The sequence below is a fragment of the Eleutherodactylus coqui genome, chromosome 5 (genome assembly GCF_035609145.1).
Source record: "Eleutherodactylus coqui strain aEleCoq1 chromosome 5, aEleCoq1.hap1, whole genome shotgun sequence".
Lineage (NCBI taxonomy): Eukaryota > Metazoa > Chordata > Amphibia > Anura > Eleutherodactylidae > Eleutherodactylus > Eleutherodactylus coqui.
This window is the reverse complement of record NC_089841.1, coordinates 133,691,267-133,715,590: the sequence shown is the minus strand read 5'-3', so window position 1 is coordinate 133,715,590 and position 24,324 is coordinate 133,691,267. Positions and strand designations below refer to the sequence as shown.

The following is a 24,324-nucleotide window of genomic DNA, read 5'->3' as shown; positions in this document are numbered from 1 at the left end:
GCAAGTGTTTTAGTAAAATATAACAGCCTGAAAAGGAATGATGGCGCAATTACCGATGCAACTCTATTTCTGGTGTAACTGCCTTGAGAAGAATGACATTCGGCTGCGTTAGGGCACATTCACACATGTGCCTATGTATTCTTGCCCATTTCAGTTGTTTGGCTCAGAGGACATCATCGAACGAAAAAAAATACAGAAGCTATCAGATCTGGTAAATTTTCGAATCTGTGCAGTGTCAGATGGTCCTCACTAACTAGAATGGGATCAGTCCAGCTTCTGGCCAAAATTTCCCCAGACACAATAGTGCAGCATGCCGCACTATTTCATCCAGGATTTTGTGCTAGATGCTCCGAATGGACATGTGGAAGTAGTCTTATTCCTTATTACACTTGGAAACCAAACTCCATTTTTCTTTGCAAGTCATATACATTGGATATATACATTAGAACAGTGTTTCCCAAACTCCAGTCCTAACAGCCCATCAACACGTCAGGTTTTCAGGATTTCCATGGAATTCCATAGGTGATGTCGTTACAGTCAGTGCCTCAGACATTGTCACAGGTGTTCTCTATCGCAGGGGTCCCCAACTCCAGTCTCAGGGACCACCAACAGGTCATGTTTTCAGGATATCCTATAGTACGAACACCTGTGACAATGTCTGAGGCACTGACAATAATTACATCACCTGTGCAACACTGAGGAAATGCAGAAAACATGACCTGTTGGGGGTCCCTGAGGACTGGAGTTGGGGAACACTGCTCTATCGGATATCCTAAAAATCATGAGCTGTTGGGGGGTCGCGGGGACTGGATTTTGGAAATTCTACGTAAGGTGAAGGTCTGCTAAATCTGCCAATCATTTAATGTGTACGGTGATGCCCTGACTCTCCCTATAACTGGTGTCAAGGTAAAAAAGCATTGGACATTTTCAAATTCAACTTTGTTCTCATGGGAGATAAGCTGCCGACTTAGACATCTGGCAGCAGCTTATTTCTCTCTCCTGAGCCAAACATGAAAGTCTATGAAGGTGGGCAGCAACAACAGCCATCTAAAATGTATAACAAACTTCAGACCAGTCATAGCTCAGGCACTGCATCCTATTCTAGAAACGGCATATGCAATGCTGAGGAATGCTGTGGATGATGTATTCAATTTACATACCGATGTAGCGTAAGCTGATGCACTAGTGATAGTAAATATGACACACTGGATAGGAAGACAACTTTATTATTTTTTTTAATAGACTCTCGGTGGTGGCATACAGTCAATTTATGTATCTACCCTTCTGGGGGAGAATTTGTTTGATGCCTTCTTGGGGGTCAACCTCCTATTTCGACAAACATGATGTAATCTCCCTTTCTTTTGAATACTCACATCTTGTGTGTGTGCAGGTGGCAAGAACCCTAGATGCTTCTTAAGATACTGTAAAGACTTGTAACTGAAGCCTCTTTATTCGGTTAGAAAAAAAATACTAATCTGTTTTCTTTTGGCTGTCTTCTTGACCGAATATTTACTTGTATGTGGCTCTCCCTGTTACACCTGGGCCTGTGTAGGGATAAGAGAAGAGCAGCTCCCTTATTCTAAGCCGCAGAGGACACACTGACTTGTTTGATTAAACTACAATGCAAAACAATAAGGTCAATGGAATGTGTTAAAGTGATAGAAGGCAAACCATGCAGAAAAAGGGATCTTTTGTGAGTCTATGAAATCACAGAACTTTTCTTAACTATTCAAAGCATAGAACAGAACGTGGTTACATAATTACAGATAAACAAAATGTTAGTGTTCTTACTGCAACATCTTGCCTGAACTGGTACCTTGGTACTTAAATATACTCAGCAATTAAGTCTGTGAATGTAAAGACAGTGCACTGGGCAATCAGAAGCTCAAAAATGCTATAGAAATCACCTGCAGGGATCATTACTTGCTATTTTACTCAGATCTTGCTCCTTAGTTCAGCTCTAGTCTGCAGTAGTCAGAAACACACCCCATATCTCATGATTGGTTCAGGGAGTCACACCCCCTATCATTATTGGTTCAGTTTGCTACTCTCTCACCCAGGGACAGTGCAGGGGATAGTGCCGGGTGACAGAGCAAAAGGAGCAGCAGAGCTCCGTGTCACGGAGGGAACTGTTGCTGCTTCCCTGCCTCCACTAATCAGCAGTACGTATGGGCGGCAGTGGGTAGGAGAGAAAACTGGTAAGTGATCGCACGTTTGTTCACGTGATTGAGAGTTTCTTTGTGTGACCGCGATTTAGTTAGCGCGATCTTGCATTTAAACTCGCGCTTGCGGAAACAAATGCTGATGCGACGAATTTCGGCACATTTGCTTTATAAGACACAGCAACTTTTTCCCCCCACTTTAGGAGGAAGAAATAAAAATAATTTGCGTCTAATAAAAGCAAAATATACAGTAGTTTTATCCGACAACAGATGGGGGAAAAAAAAATTATATAAAAATTTCTAAACAGGTTTTGAGATTGCCATTTATAATCCATACATTGTCATTTTGGGTAAAAAAATTGATTACATTTTATTTGATTACGGACCAGAGTAGGGTCTCACAAGCCTCAGACATTAGATTGATTCCAAGATGTGTTTATCATCTAATAGCACTTTAAGAAATAAAGATAGATCATGGTCTGTAGATCTCTTTCCAGATTCTTGGTGTGACCAGCTTCCTGTGCTGTCTACCTTGACAGCAATGCTGGAAATCAGCGGAGTGGCAGTGATCCCGAGCAGCAGACCCCCCCCACCAATGATCTACTGATGGTCTATGTAGAGGATAGATCATCAACAGAAAAAAAAAATTACCGAAGTCCTGAGCAACCCTCTTTTCACTAACTGTGGTTATACCAAATAACACCATGACAGGTTTTATGTTGACATATACCAGTAACATTGCACTTTGTGGTGATAAATGAAATACTGCAAGGCGACTTCACTTTAAAGTACTTTGATAATAGGACTCCGGTCTTAAATTCTCATGGACAACCTAAGCTCCCACTTGCCCACAGTGACTGCTAAAAAGGAACCAAGGGCTTTTCGCAATAGTAGTCATCTTTATTTCAACAGTGAACATGAACCGAAGACAGAATATTGTCCTTTCTCACAGAATCTAATAAATAAGGTCAAGCCAATATGACCAAAGACAACAAAAAGGGGAGAACAGATAATCATATTAGCAATCTTCCATAGATTGACTAGTTATTACAGATAGGTATTGACACACATTTGCATCTCAATCATTAAACATTAATTGTTTCATTGCTATTTAAGACTCATGACAGTTATTAGTCAAGTCCTTCAATTACTTTACCTAGTTATATTAACCCTTTCCAATCCACTGACCTCTGAAGACATTGTGATTTAAGGCTGTACAGCTCCGATGTTGGAAGACATCCGTCGGGGTTCTCTTACTGTATATTACCAGCCTTTCTGCTGTTGGAGCCTATCCAACGTGTCACCTCATGCAGTACTGGCTTTAGCCCGCAGATAGCGCCGTTGTATAACGGCAGAAAAAAAGTAAGCCCCCTAGGAAAACCAGGATAAAAATTGGATTGGAAAGGGTTAACACAATCACGCACACTCACTCACCACCAAACCTGCCCCATCTGTTTATGTAGACGGACCTTTAGCCGTTGCCATTATGTTTATGGTACTGAAAACAATTAATGAAAATCTATTTCTTTAAGCTTCTAAATTTCTTTGCCATTAGTGGCAGAGATTATGATAACATTTAGAGTTGAGCGAACATGCTCGTCCAAGTATTAGCATACTTGATGGTGCTCGTTACTCGAGCGAGTACCATCCCGTGTTTGACCCCTCCCCGCATTACCACTTTAAATTCTAGGAAAGCAGAAGACAAACTAGAACAGTGATGGCGAACCTTTTCGAAACCGAGTGCCCAAACTGCAAAACAAAACCCGCTTATTTAACGCAAAGTGCCAACACGTCAGGGGGCGGGGCTTATCACGACGTATTATTTTTACCTCCTATAGTGACGCGTGCCAGCAGGGAGGGCTCTGCTTGCCGCCTCTGGCACGCGTGCCATAGGTTCACCATCACTGAACTAGAGTGTCTCTGTTAGCACCATGACATCAAGACACAGTGCCTCACATGGGCTTGTGAAGTTGGAAACTGGACCCTGGAGGACTGGCAACATGCAACATGGTCTGATGAGTCACTGTATCAATTGTTTTGTGCTGCTGATAGGGTTCATGTGTGGTGCAAACCCCATGAAGCCATAGACCCCAGTTGTCATCAAGGCACTGTGCAGGCTGCTGGTAGTTCCATACCAGCATGAGGTGTGTTATCATGGCATGCGTTAAGTCCACTGGTTCTCCTAAACAACTCATTGATCAGTGCCTGCTATATTTCACAGCTTGGTGATTATTTGCAACACTGCATGGACTTCATGTATTCACACAAGGATTGGATCTCTTATCAGGATAATGCACTGTGCCATCAGGCCCAAGCTGTCCAGACAGAGTTTTAGAAACAACCTGAAGAGAGCCTACAAATGGTGTTGTCTGCACATTCACCTGACATGAGCCCAATTTATGGGATGTGCTGGGGAGGTCCATTTGCACTTAAGATCCTGCGCCTATAAATACCATAGAGCTGTGGGTGGCTCTCCAGACAACATGGCTCAAAGTCCCTCCAGATGTCTTCCGTCCACTTGTGGAATCGATGCCACATCCAGTTGCTGCATTCCGCCAGGCTAGAGGAGGTCATACACTCCATTAGTTCCTGTCCTGTGACTTTTGGCATGTCAGTGTATTTCCATACTGTACATTTGTGATTGAAGAATTAGTCATGTTGTGAGAAATATCTTGTAATTTATGTTTTCTTGATAAAACGCACAGATTACAAACGGAACACTCGCAATATAATGGGAAACCTGATATGGTCAATTCAATAGGTCATTACACCAATATTCCTAGTACTACAGATGAGCTCTGGCACGGCCTCCCTCTTTGGAAGAACCCTCTTACAAAATCTTCCAAATAAACTATAGTACAATAATGCATATACAGAGGTAAAAGGCAAGCCATACCCCCATAGACTTGACCGATTTCGTAACCTTTAGTACTCTAATAAGAGATCATTAAAGCGAAGAGGCCACTTGCAACAAGGGTGGTTTTAATTGTAAAATCTGACTCACATACCATATAATATTATCTAGATTTCCTTTTCTTGTTAGATATATAGTGGAAGGAAATGGCAGGAACATCACTTGCCCACCTGATCCAGAAATTATGTTGAATGTGACCAAGTTTGGAGTGGGTGGTTCAAGTGCATTGAAACTGCAGAAAATAGGAACGAAGTAGAGTAAAATTGGATCCTGGACTAAAACAGTTATAGGATAAGCCATCAATATTTGATTGTTCCTGTGCAACGTTCTGGCCTAAGAAGGGGCTGTACACAGCAGGTAACATAGTTGTGGCTGGAATTGCAGTTCAGTGCCATTTACCTAAAATGGTTTTGATGATCATTACAGAGTTCCCAGCCAATTAAACATTGATAGTTTAACCTTCGGTTAAGCCATCGATGTATTTGACCTGGTAAAACTCTATTTACAAAGTTTTTGCCCAAGTTTTTCCTGCAGTTTTAGGGCGCCCACCCACTGGCGCCCACCCAATCGCGGTAAATTGCGATTTTGCGCAATCGCGATTTTAACATTACAAGTCCCATAGACCCCTGCAGAAAAAAAATGCTGCGAATTTCGCAGGGAAAAAAAAACGCCAGTGGGTGGGCGCCCTTAGAGACAAAAGTCAGAAATTCATCCAACAGGAAAGAGAAGTCCGTTCTTTATTTTTCCTATATCTGTTGAATTCACTTCTAGCTTTGACTCAAAAAAAAAAATGGCTGAAAAACTTTGGCTTCTTTCTCAAAAACATATGTATGAAATCATCCTAATAGTTACTAAATTCTAAAATACATAGACAGTTTTCAAAAATTCTATGATTTTTAACTATTTAAAATAATTTGAAATTACTTTCAAACTTTGAAATCAAAAGTGAGTTTTAATTGCGTAAATTTTCTTAAAGGGTTTGTCCCAGGTTTTCTATGTTAAAATCCCGTTCCCCCTGAAGTAACATAACTAACCGGCATATCTTCAGTCCCATCCATTTATAGGAGGTCAGAGGGAAGACCTGGTGCGGCGGCACGGGACGCAGCAGGAAGAAGCAAGTATACGCCGGATAGCTATGTTACTGCATGGGAAATGGGGTTTTAACATAAAAGACTACTCTGATAACCCCTTGAAATAGGATACTTTCAGTGAATGTCTCTCAAAAAATTTTTTTTATTAAAATGTATTACATTTTTATTGCGATTAGATTAAGCAGGGGGGCATATGTCCCAAGATGTATGTGTTTATTCCAAATGACCAGACTCCAATAGGCAGCAGTAATTTTTTGAAAATCAACTTCAAAGGACCTTATCGAGACCAAAAAAAAAAATCTCTTAATCTTCTCAAATACTGCTGAGATCTAGTGAGGATTAACACCCTAACTGTTTGGATTGTGGGTTAATACGATGGGAAGAAAACATGCAAAGCAAGATTGAGAATAACGTGTAGTAAAAAATATACATACTGATTGGTGGATTTTGAAACATAGAATATTGTTATTACTCAGTTGAAAAGAATATAGAATAAATCCAGATATACTAATATTACATTATAGGACAACTAGCTTATACGGATAGCTGCAAAATTCTCCACAATTAAAATCTGTAAGTGTCCTTCTGTTGTCCTCATTTCTTTAAATATTCTTGCACATATAGTGACCATAGCTTTCAGTCAAATAAGGGGCCTTTTACATAGTACAATTGTCAGGACGTAAGTGCCCAAGAGTCATCCCACCAATTATCACCCATGTGCCATCACACAGGAGCAATAATTACTCACTGAATGCAGGCAGAGTGTGCCAGAGATCTCTTCCGGCCACCCGCCTCCATTAAGAGTAAACAGGCAGTCATTTATTGATGAACGACTGCCTGTTAACAAAGGCCGATAGTGGTTTGATTTTTTTTTTTTTAATGACTGAACAATGAGTAATAACCGAACAAATCATTGCTCATCATTCAGTCACCAAACCTTTTGCATAAACTGCTAATGGGCACTAATGCCCATTAGCAGCTTATCAGCTTCATTTGCATTTAAATTAGACTCCAGGAACTGTATGCATAGGACAGCAGGTGGTCTTTTTTATGCATACAGCTCCTTTGTTCTGCTGTGGGGCTGCAATCGGCATACAATGTAATCAGCGCTCCTGTGGAGAACACAGCATGCGGTACCTGCTATCAGCTCTCCGGATGAATGATGGATTTTATGCTCACTTAAAAATCATCGTTTGGCTGAAAAGTAAACGATGGTAGCATTTATATGCAACAATTATTGCTCAAAAGACATCATTTGAGCTTAATTGAGTGATGTACAGAGATGATCGTTCCCTATAAATGCAGGACCCTACAGAAGCAAGAAATCACTCACTTACTAGTTGTGTGGTTTCATCTCACTGAAACAAAGACTAAATCAGTAACTTCCACTCAGTGTAAGGCCGGCTGCACACGAGCGTGACGGGCTCCGCCGCGGAATATTCCGCGGCGAAGCCCGTCACGGTGCCCCCCCAGAGACCCCATACTTACCAGCGTATCTGGCGTCTTCGCTCCCGCATGGCGCTTCCCCGCCCACCCCCGCCGCGTCATGTGACACGCCCACCGCGTCACATGACGCGGCCCGCCGTGTCAGGTTACGCGCCGGTGGCAGGCGGGAAAGTGTTTTCACGCTATCTTCCGCTGTGTTACAGCCGGAGATAGCGTGAACGGACGGCTTCCATTGACTGCAATGGAAGCCGTCAGCGCGTATACCCACGACAAATAGAGCATGCCGTGGGTGAGGACGGGAGATTTCATGGTGCGGAATTCTGCGGTGGAATTCCGCACAGTGTGCCCTGAGCTATTAGGTTCAATAGAACCTAATAGCTGCGGGCAACGCAGCAGATTTTCACCGCGAATTACGCGGCGGAAATCCGTTCGTGGGAAGGAGGCCTAAGGCTGCGTTTACACAGGGCAGATTTGCTACTTTTTTCTGCACGAAGTTGGAAACATGGAAAATCTGCAGCATTTCCAGTATAAGCCAAGGCAATGTCGTTTCGCAAAAGGTGATTGCAAAAAATCTGCGCATGTACGATGTGAGGAAAAGTTGTTGCAGTGCGGATTTACGATATGCAGCATGTCAATTTTGGTGTTATTTTCACAGCGTTTGTAGGTCCATAGGCTTCAATAGAAATAGCGGATTCTGCATGTTCATTTCTGTTGCAGAAATTCAGTGCAGAAAATATGATGAAAACCTGCATTAATAAAGTGCGAAAAAGTGCGTGAGGAAAACGGGCAGAAAGTCAGTGTGGAAAAAGTAGCGGCAAATCCGTCCCGTGTGAGCCCAGCCTAAAACAGGCGGTCGCTTATCTATGAATGGGCTGTTTACAGTGAATGAAGGCAGGCAAGTGACCGGTAGAGATTTCCATAATGCTTCACCTCCATTCACTGAACGACTGTAATTCACTGAAAGCACAGCAGAGATAGTCTTCCCGTGTAAAAGCACCCTTAGACTAGGTTTGTATAAGCCCATACTAATATATAAAAACTAATGCACACAAATGTTTTATTGCATAGACTCTGCAGGAAAAAAAAAAATTCCAACGCATGTTGGATTATGGTGTCGTTATCAATCACCAGAAAGCAAAGTTCTACATGTAACTCAACAATTATGGGTCTCTCAAAAAAACTGCTGGTGTTCTGTTTGTAGTCCATGTGAAAAGTAAATGACAGTCATGTAAAAGTACAAAACCACCAAAACTTTAGCAAACTAAAAAGTAGCATGAGAAGGTGTCTACTTACTAACATAAACCCATAACACCCAGGTATGGCTATATTTTACTACAGTATTAGATTTATGTCTCTATGAAGAATTCCAGCTTCTGTGGATTTCATAGAAAGGTGGTGTCTGAAACATTAAGAGCCTCTCTTAGATGTGTAGCCGGCTAGGAGGTTATTTGAGGCCTAGGACGTATAACATTACACAGAGCCCTTAGGCCTTAGGTTTCTCACATTGCCTGATAACTATTTATGTGCAGAAGAGATACAGGACAGACCGACTATCCCTTTCCTTCCTCAGTGCGCTTTTTTATCTTGCTCTGTCCTTCATGCCCTGACCTTTTGTACTGTACAAAGCGAAGGAGCCCCAGTTATTCAGACTGCAACCTTGATTTAAAAAAAAAAAAACTTCCAGTGAATCATGTATATACTTAGAACCATCAAAGGTCCCATAAACACTTGATCAAAAATCTCCTATGAGTAGCTCCTATGATCTCATCAACACACGATCAAAAGTCCCCGTATTGCTAGGCTTACCTCAGTAAGGGCCCTTTTACATGGACAATTATTGTTTATCGAGGGATTATGCAAAACGGGATGATTTGCCTATCATTCGACGTTCAGTTTACGCAGGCATAAACGACGATTGGCCTGTGTAGACAGGCAGTTGTTCATTGATGAATGACTGCCTGTTTACCGTGAATGGAGGTGGGCGGTTGGAAGTGAACTCCGGCCCGTTCCACTTCCACTAACTGAACGATTATCATTCCTGTGTGAAAGCGTTGGGACGGCTGTCGGGCGCTTCAGTAACGGACAATAAAAGACCCCTAAGGCCATATTTGTTCAAGCAGAAAACTATTCTTGCCAATTTGGATTTTATGATTGTTCGTTTTGATGATAAGAAGCACTTGCATTGTAGTACTGAAGACATCACCAGAAAATAGGACTATGTATCATTCATGTCAACCTCCAATTACAGAGAAAATTACCATTAACTAACAATACAATATTACAGCTTATACAATGTATTCGTCCAATCAACACTGGCTGGGTAGTGGGAATGGTAACCTACACTTATCAAATTATTCATATATGTCTAGGAGGAATAACAGAGGAATGGCACAGCAGCGTTCTGAAAAAGGGTGTTCCAGTATTCCCATTTCAGGGACATATAAGCATTTACTAATACAGAAGAGCTGAAAAGTCCAGCTTTAATGTATTTTATGCGAGGGTTAAATTCTTAATTTATTAATCCATATTTAAAGCATGACCGCACTCATTCAGGTATAACTATAGCTAATCCCAGTATCACCCTCAGAGAAAGAAGCCTAAATATGTGGAATGCTTTGGTGTAGCACCACACACTAACAAACCTCACCAACTCCTTCCCATATCTTAAAGTCCTATGCCCAAACTATGTATCACATGGGGAGGGTGGAATATTAGGGTTAGGATGTTCTGACATGAGCAGCTTTGTATTACGAACTCCGCGCTTGCCATCCACGAGGATGTGGGCATTAAAAGGCAGGCATTTTCAATTTTTTATTCACACTCGCGGACATGAATTGAGTATTTCAGGAGTGAAAGAAAAATCGCAGAAACAAGCGAAAATGAACGATAATTGTTCAATCTACGCAAGCCAATGACTGATTGAAGAACAATAATAGTTTGCTCTCCGTTCATCGTTCATTTCATGCAAGCATAAAAATAATTGTTGGCTCATTCGCTTATCGTTTGGTTTAAACAGTGATCGTTCAGTCCTTCTCATTCACTTATACAGCGATTGGACGATTCTCATTTGAACGAGCCAATGATGAGTTTGCCTGTCTAAGCAGTCTGCATGACAGCGAACGAGTTAGCAGTGACGTCACTCACTCGTTCAAACAAGAATCGGCTCGTCTAAAAAAGACCATTAGTTTACAAAGAATTTTACATTTAATCTATTAAAGCACCTCATTCTAAACCATCTTTAGAGGAGAATGCCTTTGTATATGCTAAAGATGAGAAGGAGAGCAAGAAAGGCTCAGCTGAAACAGTAAGTGGCAGAATAATAAGTGTGTAAATGCATTATCTCTGTACATACTAACTTTAAAAAGTGTCAATACAAAAAAAATTAGAATTAGCTACTTTGACTAAAAATAAAAATTATTCATTTGTGGAGTAACCACTTTAATAGAATTTATGTCTTTCCTAAAAGTCAAGGGCATCCAAGGTTAAGATTACATTTGGAATTACCTACAATGTATACATAGAACTCATATATATATTATTTGAAGCCAGATGTCTAGTTCCATTGTGTGTCAGAGTTTCCTATGTGTTGGACAATAAACTAGACCTCTATCAAGTTTTTCATCAGTTAACCTTAATTTTAAGATCGGTATTTGCGACTACACGTTCCAATATCTCAGGGGTTGGATCTTGCTTCAAAATCAACATACCACTAAGTTTTAAAAGTATGTAATTTCAAAAGAAAGTTTATTTAAAAATGCAAGTAAAAGGTGTCCAATCCCCCTTAACTGGAGTTCACTTATTAATTAGAGGCATTAAACATAGTTCTGTCCTTTTAAACACCTTTACAAAATCGTTCAATGTTTCTAGAATAAACTGCTATAGCCATGCACTCCGATCAGATAGCAGCCTTATTCATAATGGTTAGATCAATAATATCATTTACCAGACATTTCATCTCAATCCCATTAAAGCTTTTAACGAAGGCTGTTAACATGTACTGAGATTTCTTAAACTTGGAACTAGATAAAAGCCAACATGGGTTACAATGTCCAGAGCAGATGAATATGCAATAAAGATAAGTGCTTCAGAGATGGCACCGTCACATATTTTCCAGTGGCGTTTGAGTGCGTCTCTCTCGAATTCCCGCCGTCTCAGACACACCTGAGAGAATACTTGGGGGAGGCTGCGGTTACACATATAAACACTCAATTCCTCTTTAACATGTCTGGACTTTGTTTGTCTTTTAGACTAGGCAAAAGTAGCATGGATCTCTCGAACCCCCCCTCTTACCGTTCCCACCCACTGAACATCAAAGAGTTTGATAACTGTGGAGGCAGGTGTCCTAGCTCCAGGGTGAAGCAAAAGTAGAAAAGAACACAAGCTTAGGATACTGTACTGCAAATGTACATAAAACACGTATATGAAGACTAGAGACGTCTACGTAAAGTACCAGATAAAAAGACCAGCTATTACAAGACAAGATTTCACGTGAGAATAGCTCACTAGTTATCAGATAACTCCCCCAAATTAGTGTCCATTCACGCCTGCATTAAAGGTTCCATTCAGAGCCTCCACCCGAGAACTGACGAAATAGTGCAGCATGCCGCACTATTTCATCCAGTATAATGCCAGTCAGAATGACAGAAATTAAATGAGTTCCATTGTAGTCAATGGGGTCCGTTTGACTCTGGCATGTGCCAGTTATGGCATTTGCAGAAGTCACATGATGCCTCAGCGCACATGTGAAAGGCGCCTAAAATAATCATGACATGTTACACATTAAGTATCTCGCCAGTGTTTCTGAATGAGGTTCCTATAATACAAAGTATAATATTTAACTTAAATTTATGTTTAAAAGGGGTCAAAAGCATATAATGCTCTTATGTATGCGCTGGAAAGGCAAGTAAAATAAATGTGATAATACCATACTAAAAAGAGGTCCTCCACTCTATTCAACCACACACTACACAGTTAGGAATCATACATTACCCATTGATTTCAATTATAAGAAGAATAAAGATAAAAAATAAATGAAACTGAAATTTTATTAGCATTACAATATATATCTCTTCAGTAAGTAGCATAGTTGACCATGCTATTCGATATAATAAGAAAAAAAAAAGAAGAGGAAATGTATGTTGATTGATCCCACTGCCCTAATGACAAAGTGTGAACATAGCCTTAAAGTGACTGCCCCTTACCAAAGCTTATTACCCCCTCTGAAAAAGTGCTGCAGATACCTGATAATCATCTTTTTCTAATTGGAAGTTTAGTCATCTGTATTTTAAAATTATTCTGCCTTTGTTCTAATGGAAACCAGCTATCTATGCACAGCAGCCAATCAGAGGATGCAGAGCTGCAGGGGAAGGAAAAGCAGCAGCCTGAGCTAATGACAACACAGGGGGTGTGTCTCCCTGAACGAATGATGAAATGTGGGGTGTGTGCCAGACTACCTCAGACCCCCGTAGAAACAGAAGAAAACTGTAGTCACCGACCACAGCCGTACAATAATGGAGCAGAGCTAAAACACAGCTAAAGAGCAAGATGTGAGGAATATACGTAGCAAATAATTATCTGCTTGAAGTACAGATATATTCTTGAGCTCCTGGCTGGGCAGTCACATTAAGGCCGCTTTCACACGGCCAAGAAAATCATGCGAGAATGGTGCATTGCAAGACTCACAAATCTCTTATGAATCCCATTCTTTTGAATTGAGTCATATACATAAGCCTTTTTTACGTCGGAAGATTGCAACTGTACTGAAGGAATGGGGGGCATTTTAGACACATCGCTAGGGATGAGCGAGCGTACTCGGAAAAGCACTACTCGCTCGAGTAATTTGCTTTATCCGAGTATCGCTGTGCTCGGGTCTGAAGATTCGGGTGCCGGCACGGAGCGGGGAGGAACGGAGGTAAGATCTTTCTCAACCTCTCTCCCGCCCGCTCTCCCCTGCTCCCCGCTGCGACTCACCTGTCAGCCGCAGCGGCACCCGAATCTTCAGGGACGAGCACAGCGATACTCGGATAAAGCACATTACTCGAGCGAGTAGTGCTTTTCCGAGTACGCTCGCTCATCTCTACACATCGCATGTTCCCAAGTGCGAATTTGGGCCGAGTTTCACAGCCCAAAATTGAGCTTGCCTGTGTGAAATTAGCCTAAGAGAAATTGAGGAAAGTTGAAAAACAAGAGAAAGTAGGAGATGAATCTGAGGTAGACAAGTTCAAATTGTATCAACTCAGGACTATTACAAAAAGAACCAGAATAAAGTTGCCCAGGGTCACATTAACTTATGCTGAATTCGGGATTTGTAATTTTCAGAGTCCTTGAGGATGGAAAATAATTATATCTTCCTACTGCCATCTTCCAATTATTTCTCCATGTACAAAATCACAAATCGGTAAACTAATCTTGGGAACAGATATACCTACAGTAGAGGTGGTGAGGGTAATCACTTTTCTGAACATTACAAGATATCAGGTTGCTTTATTATATTAACCCCTTAAGGATGCAGCCCTTTTTTATTTCTATTTTTGTTTTTCCCCCCCCCCCCCCTTTTAAACCGTACTTCCTTTATTTATCCATCGATGTAGCTGCATGAGGGCTTCTTTTATTCGGGACGAGTTGTATTTTTCAACGGAACTATTTAATCTACCATATAATGTACTGAAAAACTTTTTGAAAAAAATTCTAAATGGAGTGAAATGAAAAAACGGTGCGTCTTGTTTCTACAGTGCACAAACTGCAACAAAAATGACATGAAAACTTTATTTTGTGGGTCAGTATGATTACCATGATAACAAACTTGTATAGTCTTTTTGTGCTGTACTACTTTTTTCTCAAAGGGCATTTAATTTTTTCAAATTATTTTCTGCTGTCTTCTGTGTGCAATGACTTTATTTTTCCGTCGACGTAGTTCTGCGAGGGCTCATTTTTTGCAAGACATCCTGTAGTTTACGTTGGTACCATTGCGGAATACATAAAAACTTATTGATCGATTTTTTTTATTGCATTTTTTCTGGGAGACAGGGTGACCAAAAAAGTGCATTTCTGGCGTTTTTTTTTTTTTTTTTGTTCGGACGACGTTCACTGGGCAGGGTAAATAATTCACTACTTTGATAGATCGGACTTTTACGGATACCAAATATGTATTTTTGCTATTTAAACTATAGTAAAACTTTAGTGATCTTATTTTTGCCTTTTTTTTTGGCCCTCCTAGGGGATCACAACATGCGATGCTTTTTATCGCTCCTGCAGTATGATGTAATGCCATAGTATTACATCATACTGCAATCTGACAGGCAGTCTATCAAGCCACCCCACAGGGATGGCTTGATAGGCAGTCTGCTAAGGCAGCCCTGGGACCTTTCAGAAGGCTCCCGACTGCCATCACACCTGCACGGCTCCCTGCGATCTTCGGGGGATTTAAATGTTGCTGCCAGAATTGACGGTGGCATTCAAAGGGTTAATAGCGCTGATCGGCTGATTGCAGCTATTGCCCACGGGTGTCAGCTGTATTAAACAGCTGACACCCGCGCTGTATGAAGAGATACATACCTACATACATACATACATACATACATACATGCATACATACATGCATACATACATACATACCCCGATGCTGAAGGACATAATTGTACGTCCTGGAGCGTTAAGGGGTTAAAATGGTACAAAGTTAGGACTTTGCTGCGGTTATTTTCTTCTCACTAGCCTGTTACCCCTACAGCACAATATGTAAGACTCTTCCCCAGAATAGTATAAATAGGAAAGTCTACTTACTAGTGATGAGCAAACTTTTAAAAAGTTCCGTTCAACTGGTTCGCTTAACTTTTACAAAAAGTTTGGTTCTGTCCCAATTAGTTTGAACCAAACTGGAAGCTCACCAAAACCCCTACAACTAGTGTATAAAACTATCTAGGAGTCATAAAAGCCCAGTAAAACACTTAGAGTGTTAAGCAGGGCTTCTATGATTCTTATACAGTATTATACACCAATGTTCAACTAACTAAACCAGTAAACCATATTTTAGGTAGAACGTTGCTAAAAGCTCTGTTCGGGTTGGTCCTGAACCAAACTTTTAGCAAGTTCAACCCGAACCAGGGTTCTACTGGTTTGGTTCGCTCAACACCACTCACTACATATGCAATGTTTTGCCACTGTCCCTCACTCTTGGGTAAAATTCTCAAAAAAATCTGCAGATTTGTTAAAGAATTTTCCGCGGATGAAAATATGTTTCGTATATTTGAAAGTGTTTTTTTTCCTGCAGCACGTATGTATATAGATTTCTGCAAGTCCCATTTGTATGAATAGGACAGTCGCAAGAAAAGTCTGCAACAAAACGGCATGCGTGTGACAATCCACTCATAAGGACAAAGTCACTAAAGTGGAGGTTACCCGATGGGATGCCCATGCACAATAGTTATATTACTGCTGTTACCATAGCAACCACACAGCAAGTAAAGTAATGTTGTAGTCAGTAGAGCAGAAGAAGGGAAAAAACAAAGTGTGTTAGAAAGGGATATCATTTTTAATTTACAATGTATCAAGTTTTTAATTTAACTACAAACACTACTTTAAGTGAAATATTCAAATACTGAGTAAAAATATCCCCTTACAATCTATGTGTCTGAAATGTACGCAAAAATACTAAGTGTTAGCATGGTGACTAAATGGCAAGAAACTAGCTCAATATTTTTGTCTTGGCTGAACTCTCATAAAAATTCAGGAGGGAAGAAAGAGGAAAAAGCATGAAAATTAGATTTAATTGATTAAAGGAGTGTATAAACTAGAAATAAATACGTTATTCCCTGCCAAACGTCTAACCCCAGTGTAATTACACATGAAAAATAGTGTGTATGAAGTGTCCAAGCAGACCTATAATGCTGAAAAATTAGGATTTAATTCAAAGCTCAGGTTTCGGGACACTCTAGGTAATTCCTAGTTATGTTGTTTTCTAATGTCACTAATTTAATGTCACTATCGAAAATACTTCATCTAAAGGTCAGGGTGTCTATATACTATGCAACATAGATATAGAAGTAAAGATGGCAGCGTCCGTGGTGCAAAATAAAAAAGATCTTTAATTCCTCCCAACGCTAAAAACAACGTTTCGACTCCTTGGAGTACTTGAAAAAGACTCCAAGGAGTCGAAACGTTGTTTTTAGCGTTGGGAGGAATTAAAGACTTTTTATTTTGCACCACGGACGCTGCCATCTTTACTTTTATATCTACATTGTGGTTGAGGTCTATTGGATCAGACATTTTTGTGGAGGCTGTGCATACACCTGTCCAGCTGAATACAGCTTTTACAGTGCTGTTGACAGCTTCTCTACTTTTGCCTTGTCATATACTATGCAACAGAGAGGCAGGGGTGTACGGCATGGCCAAGAATCACCCAGCAGGGCCATAAATGGTTTACTGTGAATTGTGGCGGTTTGTACTGCAGTTTTCAGCAGCATGGCTTGTACAGATGAAGCACACAATTTTAATGTGCTTCACCAATGTGCGAGATTTTCCATACAGCCCACTAGCACCCCAGGACTGCATTGTTTATGGGCACACCCTTAAAGTGATCCCATAGTGGGCAGAAATCAAAATCCCTACTGAAATGTACATATAACATTCACAGTACAGAAGGCAGCAATTCCAACAGCTTCTATTCTGGTCACTGTAATGCTGACGGCAAACACTGCACATAAGGTTGACTCACACTGGCATTATTGCTTCTTTTTACAGTGAAACCCAGGATGGAGAGCCAGATCCATTATATTGTAAGATGGGTGAGAGGTTCCCTGCTTCCCTCTTACTAATTACAGCAGCTAAGCCCCACCCCTGCCAGCACAGTGGCCAGGAAGAGAGACTGAGAGGCACTTCAAGCACCAAAGAGGAACCCCCTGCCCTCTCCCTGTAAGGCATCCAGGCAGGGAAGTAGAGGGTGGATTAAATGTGCTGCAAGTGCCAGGAGGAGGCCCCTCCCACCAATGATGCAGCTAGCATGTCACCACCTAGAGACAGCTCCATGTAGGGGCAGTGAGTAGGGGCCAAGTCCTACCCCCTTCCTCAATGCACTGGAACATTTTCAGTGCCTATGTGCTGTGCCACAGCAGGGAGTGCAACACAGAGAGCCACAACTGGGGGAAAGCACAGAGGAGCAGTCAGCAGATACTTTTGAAGTGGTGGAGGCCACACATTCAGGAGGAATGCAGCAAAGAAAGCATTCGCTCACCAGGGGTGCAGCCGTGAGAGGCATCCAAAAATCTAGCAGTGAGTGGCCAGCTGCAGAGGGGACTGAAGGAGGCACTGACATGAATGAAACCATTCCCCAGGCTGTGGGGATGGTGGCCAGGGGTTAAACAACTGGAAGACCAGAGCGGGCCCTAATGACCCAGGGGCTGAAGGGGACAGTAACATGCAATGAGGAGGGAAAGGGAAACTCCCTTCTTGCATAGGACTTGGTCCAGGAAGAAGCTGATGGCCCCCGGGTCACAGGTTACAAGCGACACGTTTCAATAGGACAAATCCACAATGGACAGGTCCATTCAGACACCACTGACTTGATCAAGGTTTCTGTCATGTTAACAGCAAAAACATCACTGCATGCTGGGCTATTCCAGCCATCAAAAATGGAGGAAATCTCATCAAACTCTCAGATGGATGCTCACGTCCAACTTGTAAAATCGGACAGATTTGAAAACCGAAATAAGAAAAAAATTTCACACGACTTGTCCATTAGTGGTGACCTATGGTTTATTGAACAAGTTATATGTATGTTTTTACTCTCTGCTCTGCTTAAAAAGTAGCTAGCTGAAATTCATGAATTTCTTCACTCGATATAGCACTGACATACTCCACAGATCTGTATTCAGAATTCAGTTACTCTATTTACGTCCCTTTTGCAAATGCTTATTCCTTTCTCACAATGGGAAAGTTGTGAATGCATTTTTTATTTTATGTCAAACATGGTTGACGGTTACCAAGCCGATGTGCGAATCTTGTCAACAGTAGAACGACAGACTGAGCGCACACTAGCAGGTTTTTTTTTTGGCAGATCCTGTTTTACAAAAAATTTGAACTGGTCAAAACAAAAATTAAATAGAAGAAAACAGATAGCTTTTAGTGTTTTTTCTTGGTCTCCCATTGACAACAATTAAAGAAAAAAATAGATCTGTTTTCGTTCCGTTTTTTGAACTGTAGAGTAAAAATGGAACAGAGGAGGAAAATTGTGAAACGGATTGAAATGGAAGGTCTTTAGCTTTAATGCATTTTTATAGGCAGGAAAATTGAAACGTTTTCTTTCCATTTTGCTGCTCCTATGATGGAAGAGCTAGTTGGAAAGCAAAAACACCAGTGTGAAATGGCCCATAAAGTTACAATACTAGCTGCAGAAGGGAACAAACATGATACCAATACAAAAGCTCATGTGCTTATTACAAAAAAAAATGTTCTATTAGGATGAAGCAATACAGCAATCATTTTATGGAATGAGGAAGCTTACAAGGAGATTGTGGACTCATGGATCAACTGTATATGCCATAAAAGTATACAAACTTGTGCTCCATTTACTTATTTTTCCAGTTCAATTCAAAGAACTTGGTTTATCCCTGTTATATAGTCGATTTCAAGCAAGTTCCTTACCTTTCCCAGCACAGTCAGACATGGTTTTGGATCCATTTCGGGCTGTTCAAGTTTCACCACTCCAACCCAGCCATACTCGTACAAATCTTCCTCATCGTTGTTATTGCAAAGTCCCAATGGGTGCATCTATGAGAAAGAATCAGGTCATAATTAGCAGGTGAACTATAATAACTATCCTGTTCTCCAGATAACACAGCAACCAATTCAACAATATAAAATCTAACATTAAGTGCTGTGCCAATAATGTGTGTGATATCTATCTATCTATCTATTTTGGTCACACAACTATATTCAAATTACCTTGATGTCTGATAAATTCAGAAATGTCAGATTGTTGAAATGAATAGCTCTATGTGCCCTAGTGCAACAGAATGGATCAATCAGATCTGATATAACTTTTCAGATATTAAAGATTAGGGTATTTAACTTGTAAATGGGAGTGGAAATTTTAGATTACAGGTACAGAAAGATTTAAATTTGCTTAGGTGGCAAAAAAAACTTTTTGCCCATCCTATGAAAATATTCCTGGGTGTAACTGGTTAGTTAAGACCGATGTCTAATATTTGAACTGCATTCTTTGGCATATAAATTAAGCATTTGAAGAAGAGTTGTAGTACAAGGGTGCCTGTACACATTGTGGTCGTACAAGGGTGCCTTTACACATTGCGGTAGTATAAGGCTTCATTCAAACAAGCGTATATCAGCCCCATTTTCATGGCTGGCCGATATACACTGCCCATCTGATGCATTGGTTTACAATTCATCAGTTCAGATGAGCGTATTCCCACAGTGAAAAGCTTTTACGCCGGCCAGGAAAAATAGTTCAGGAACTATCTTCCGGACAGAATGCAGTGGCGGCTCCTATGGGAGACTATAGTAGCTGCCAGCAAAGGGAGGTGGGAGGCAGTTTAGCAGTGTGTCTGCTAAACTTCCACCCCTTCCCTTCCTTCCCCCTCAGCCCTTGCCGGCTGTTTGCAATGGGAGGGAGCGGGGCAGGAGCTAGTTGTATAAGCTCCCGCCCTGTCCCGCCCCCTCTCATTACTGGCAGCCGATAAGGGACAAAGAGGGGGCGGGAGCTTAGCACACTAGCTCCCGCCCCATCCGCCTCTCCCATTGCCAAGAGCCGGCGGAAAGGGGGAAGCAGTTCAGCAGACTAAACTGTCTGCCCCCGCCTGACGATATCCTAGGCTTGGCATATACTCGCCAGACCTGGCAATCTGAAAAGAGTCTATGCCCATGTGAATGTACACATTTTAGTTGAGCCGCTCTAACGGACTGCAGATAACCACTAATTGCGGGCTGACACCTGGACTTGATATTTAAAAGGACATCTGTCAGCACCCCTGTGGTTACTAAACTAATAGTATCTCAGGAAAGCCGACAGGGGGATAAGCTACACATAACTTCCCGCTGCTTATAGTTCAGGAAATCCAAAATCTGCTTTTAGCAGTGCTGTGAACTGTATGTAAATGAGGCTAAAACAGTCCAATGGGTGGTTCATTGCTAAAGAACAGTCTTGGACTTTCTGCATTATGGTATTCTCAATACCTCCCCCTTGCTCTTGACTAATAGCTCAAGTATGATGCTAGCAGTCAATCAAGAGACAAAGGGGATGTGTTGAGGATCACTTAATGCAGAAACTCCAGGACCAGTCTACTATCAACCACCCATCAGAGAGTTCTAGCCTCATTTACATACAGTGCAAGGCAATACCAAAAGCTAATCTTAGGGACACTCGATTAAGTATGAGCAGCGGCAGTCTGGGTAGCCCATCCGTCATGTGATCTTTCCCACCTGAGCTACTGATTTAGTAGTCGCAGGGATGCTAACAGGCGTCCTTTAATAGCTCAGCGATAGCCCGACTTTTGAGGTTAATTGCATACTGCTACAATAGAATAACTGCAGCATGAACTGGCACCCGAAAGGAGGTAAATTAATATAAATTTGATTAAGTGATTGATTGACTGATGTTGAAGTACAATGTACTGTATACAGAGGAAAACGCCATTAAAAACTCAACTGATTAGCTATAGACATTAGATAGGAGATTCCAAGTTGAAAAGGATCAACTCTACATACAGTATGAAGCAAAGATTTTATTATCATTATGAAGCTTTAGATAAAAAGGGATTTTCTTTTTCAGCAATATTTGGGGGGTGTGGGGGGGTGCTTAAGATCAGAAAAGAAAAAGGGGAGAGGGGTGGGCAATCCTAACGGGGCCTTAAAAGTTTCTTTGAAATGTTTGAGCCTTTAATCCGATTAGCTTGATAAAGACAAAACAAAGGGGGGAAAAAGGGAGTTTTATGTATGGGGACGTTGGCAGGGAGAGTGCACAGGGTGAGGAGCAGAAACCGAGGCAAATTATTGTCCTCAAATCTTTCTCATGGGTCACAAATTCGTATGACAAGTTCCACTTTCATTTAAAATCTCCTTTATCCCCCATTTATCAGTGCAGACAGCTCTGCTATTGATCCAAACATTCTCACCATATCAGCACCCTGATAGGAATCATACATAAACTTCATAAATGCACAGACATTTCAAAAGCGCTTATTGCTATCGATAGATGGACAACTCCATGCACTGTCCTATGCGTTCATTAACTTGAAAGACATATAAATCTGCAAGTGTCAACTATCGCATCATTAGGTTATTATGTAAATAGGAAATGCTGTACAAATTGGCATCATTAAACTAGATCCTAAGCATTGTTTAAGCCCTAAATGACACAGAAAAAAATTCTTTAATATGATAAAACAGAAGTGGACACTATATTGTAGGCTCTGGGATCCCGTTAAAGCCCTCCAACTTAAATTTGGTAGGAACAAAAATAAGAACTTTCATACACATCAATAAATGTTACAATCAGACGATTTGGGCACTTCTCCTGCTTTGCGGACGCATCCTTTGGAAGGTTAGGGCTGGCTATGTATATTTAAGTTGGGTGAAATTGCAAATTTCACCCTGATCATGATCAATAAATAGTCTACAGTTTATGACAGCTTTCTGACTGTCCGCCAACAAAGGAAAAGGAGTCAGGCCAAGATAACCTTTCTGTGCAAAATACAATTGTTAAAGGGGTTGTCTAATATTAGAAAAACATGGCTGCTATCTTCCAAAAATTATAACCATACCTGTTGGAGTGTGGAATTGCAGCTTGGCCCCATTGAAGTGAATGAAGTTGTGCTGCAATGCCACACACAACCTGTGCATAATTGTGGTGGTGTTTTTGGAAGAAAGAAGACATTTTTTAACATCCTGGACAATCTTTTTAAGGGCCCCCTGCACACAACCAGCTTTGAGCTGCGGAATCCGCGATAGTCTCGAGCGCGGACGATCTGTAGCATTCCACACCAATTCAAACTAATAGAGCATCCACATGTCTGCTCACACAAGTGGACAAGGACTGCGATTTTCCACTTACAGGAAAAAAAAAAAAAAAAAAAGATTGCAGCATGCTTTATTTTTGCGCGGATGGCTTCCATTGAAGTCAATGGACGCCATCTGACCCAAATATCCCTACCATAAGACTTTACCATCTAATTTTTTTTTTTTAATTTAGTCCATGTACAATATGCACATTTGGCATGGCATGGTATTTCCATAAAATGTACACACAGTCAAACCAAGGCATTAATGATGCCTGGTGGGTTCTGAATTAGCAGATATTCTGGATTAGTGGTCCTAAAAAAAAGCATATACAATTAACTTTATATTTTTTTCATATGCAGAAGAATCTCCCGTTTTCTCAGCACAGTCTTACAATTCTGACCTTGTGAAAGTAAATGATATCATGCAGTTTTAAGACTAGTGCCACAGAGGAAGCATTTTCCAAGTTAACCTGTTTCTATCTGAAAGGCCTTGTACATATTTGCATTCTTCTTTTCCTTTTATTCTGTGTGTTTTTGGAAATGAAGAATTTTTTAATGTGCTTTGCATTAAGAGGTTCTGATAGTTACTCATTTCTTTACTTTTCTTGTTTTCCAAGGCAATACAGACGGGAGAACTGAAATCTAAGCAAACTCACTGGTCCTCCCCTTGCTTGCTCCCCTGTTGTGAACCTGCATTCACTGCCTTTCCACTGAGTTACTACAGAAGACTATATGATAGTGACACAGCATGGCGGAGGAGATCAGGAGGAGAGCAGAGAAAGTTACTATTACAAAGAGCTGTAATTTACTCCTGGTGAGTGCTCTTCTCTTATCACCAGAGAGGGGAAAATGGACCAACAGCTACTCAGAGAAAGGATGTAGTAAAGGAGAGATACTAATCGATTAGTGCTGAGAATGCCCCCAAGCCAAGAATGTGAATGTAGGAGAGCCTGCAAGCCAAGTATGAGACTTTCTAACTGCATGAGAAGGAAAACTCAATGTTAAAGCAGATAAGTGCATCACTTTTATCAGAAGGGATTTAGTAAGATATAAGGTAGTGCTTTTTCATGAACAAAGGTTTCCATAGACTTTAAGAAATTTACTTCCCATTGCTTATGTAGTACCAACATATTTACTGCTTCTCTAATTGAAATCCAGGACCTCAGTACAGTAACACAAGAGTGGCAACCCCTGAGCCACTATGTTGCCCATCAACAACATACTCTACTGACCTATATGAATTAGATCAGTAATCTAAAAAAAGATTCATTATGTAATGTTGCTATTAGATCAGTAGTATTACTAATTCAGTCACTGCATAGAAAAGGATATTATAGGCAAAAGTAAAGTATGGTGCTCACATTCAATCAAAAGAAAGTTTCGGAAAGTGATTTCATATCACTAGGTTTACAGCATAAATATTTTGTCCAGTTTCCTTTCATTTAAATATCACACTCATACAGAGCACCACCCATCATATTTTCACACCCAACAAAGACATAGTCGACAAACCGAAAAGGCCACTTACAGGAAATCATTTTAAATTACATTTGCAGACATTCCTAAAGCGTCAAGATAAATACTTGACTGGAGGAATTCCCACAAGGGGAAAGGCAAGTGAAATAAATATAAACTATATAAGTACATAAAAAACAGTATATAAAATATGGCAGCTCTGGCCGTATAAATTAAAAGGTAATTCAGAA

At 40.8% G+C, this 24,324-nt stretch overlaps 1 protein-coding gene across 1 annotated transcript in view; it reads right to left on the bottom strand.

Annotated features, from left to right (window-relative positions):
• Positions 1-24,324, bottom strand: part of ZNRF3 (zinc and ring finger 3) — a 155,676-nt gene that overhangs the window by 37,724 nt on the left and 93,628 nt on the right. The window contains exon 2 of the mRNA XM_066603191.1: positions 19,248-19,373. Coding sequence (XP_066459288.1) covers positions 19,248-19,373 — 126 coding nt within the window. The remainder of the gene's footprint in view (positions 1-19,247; positions 19,374-24,324) is intronic.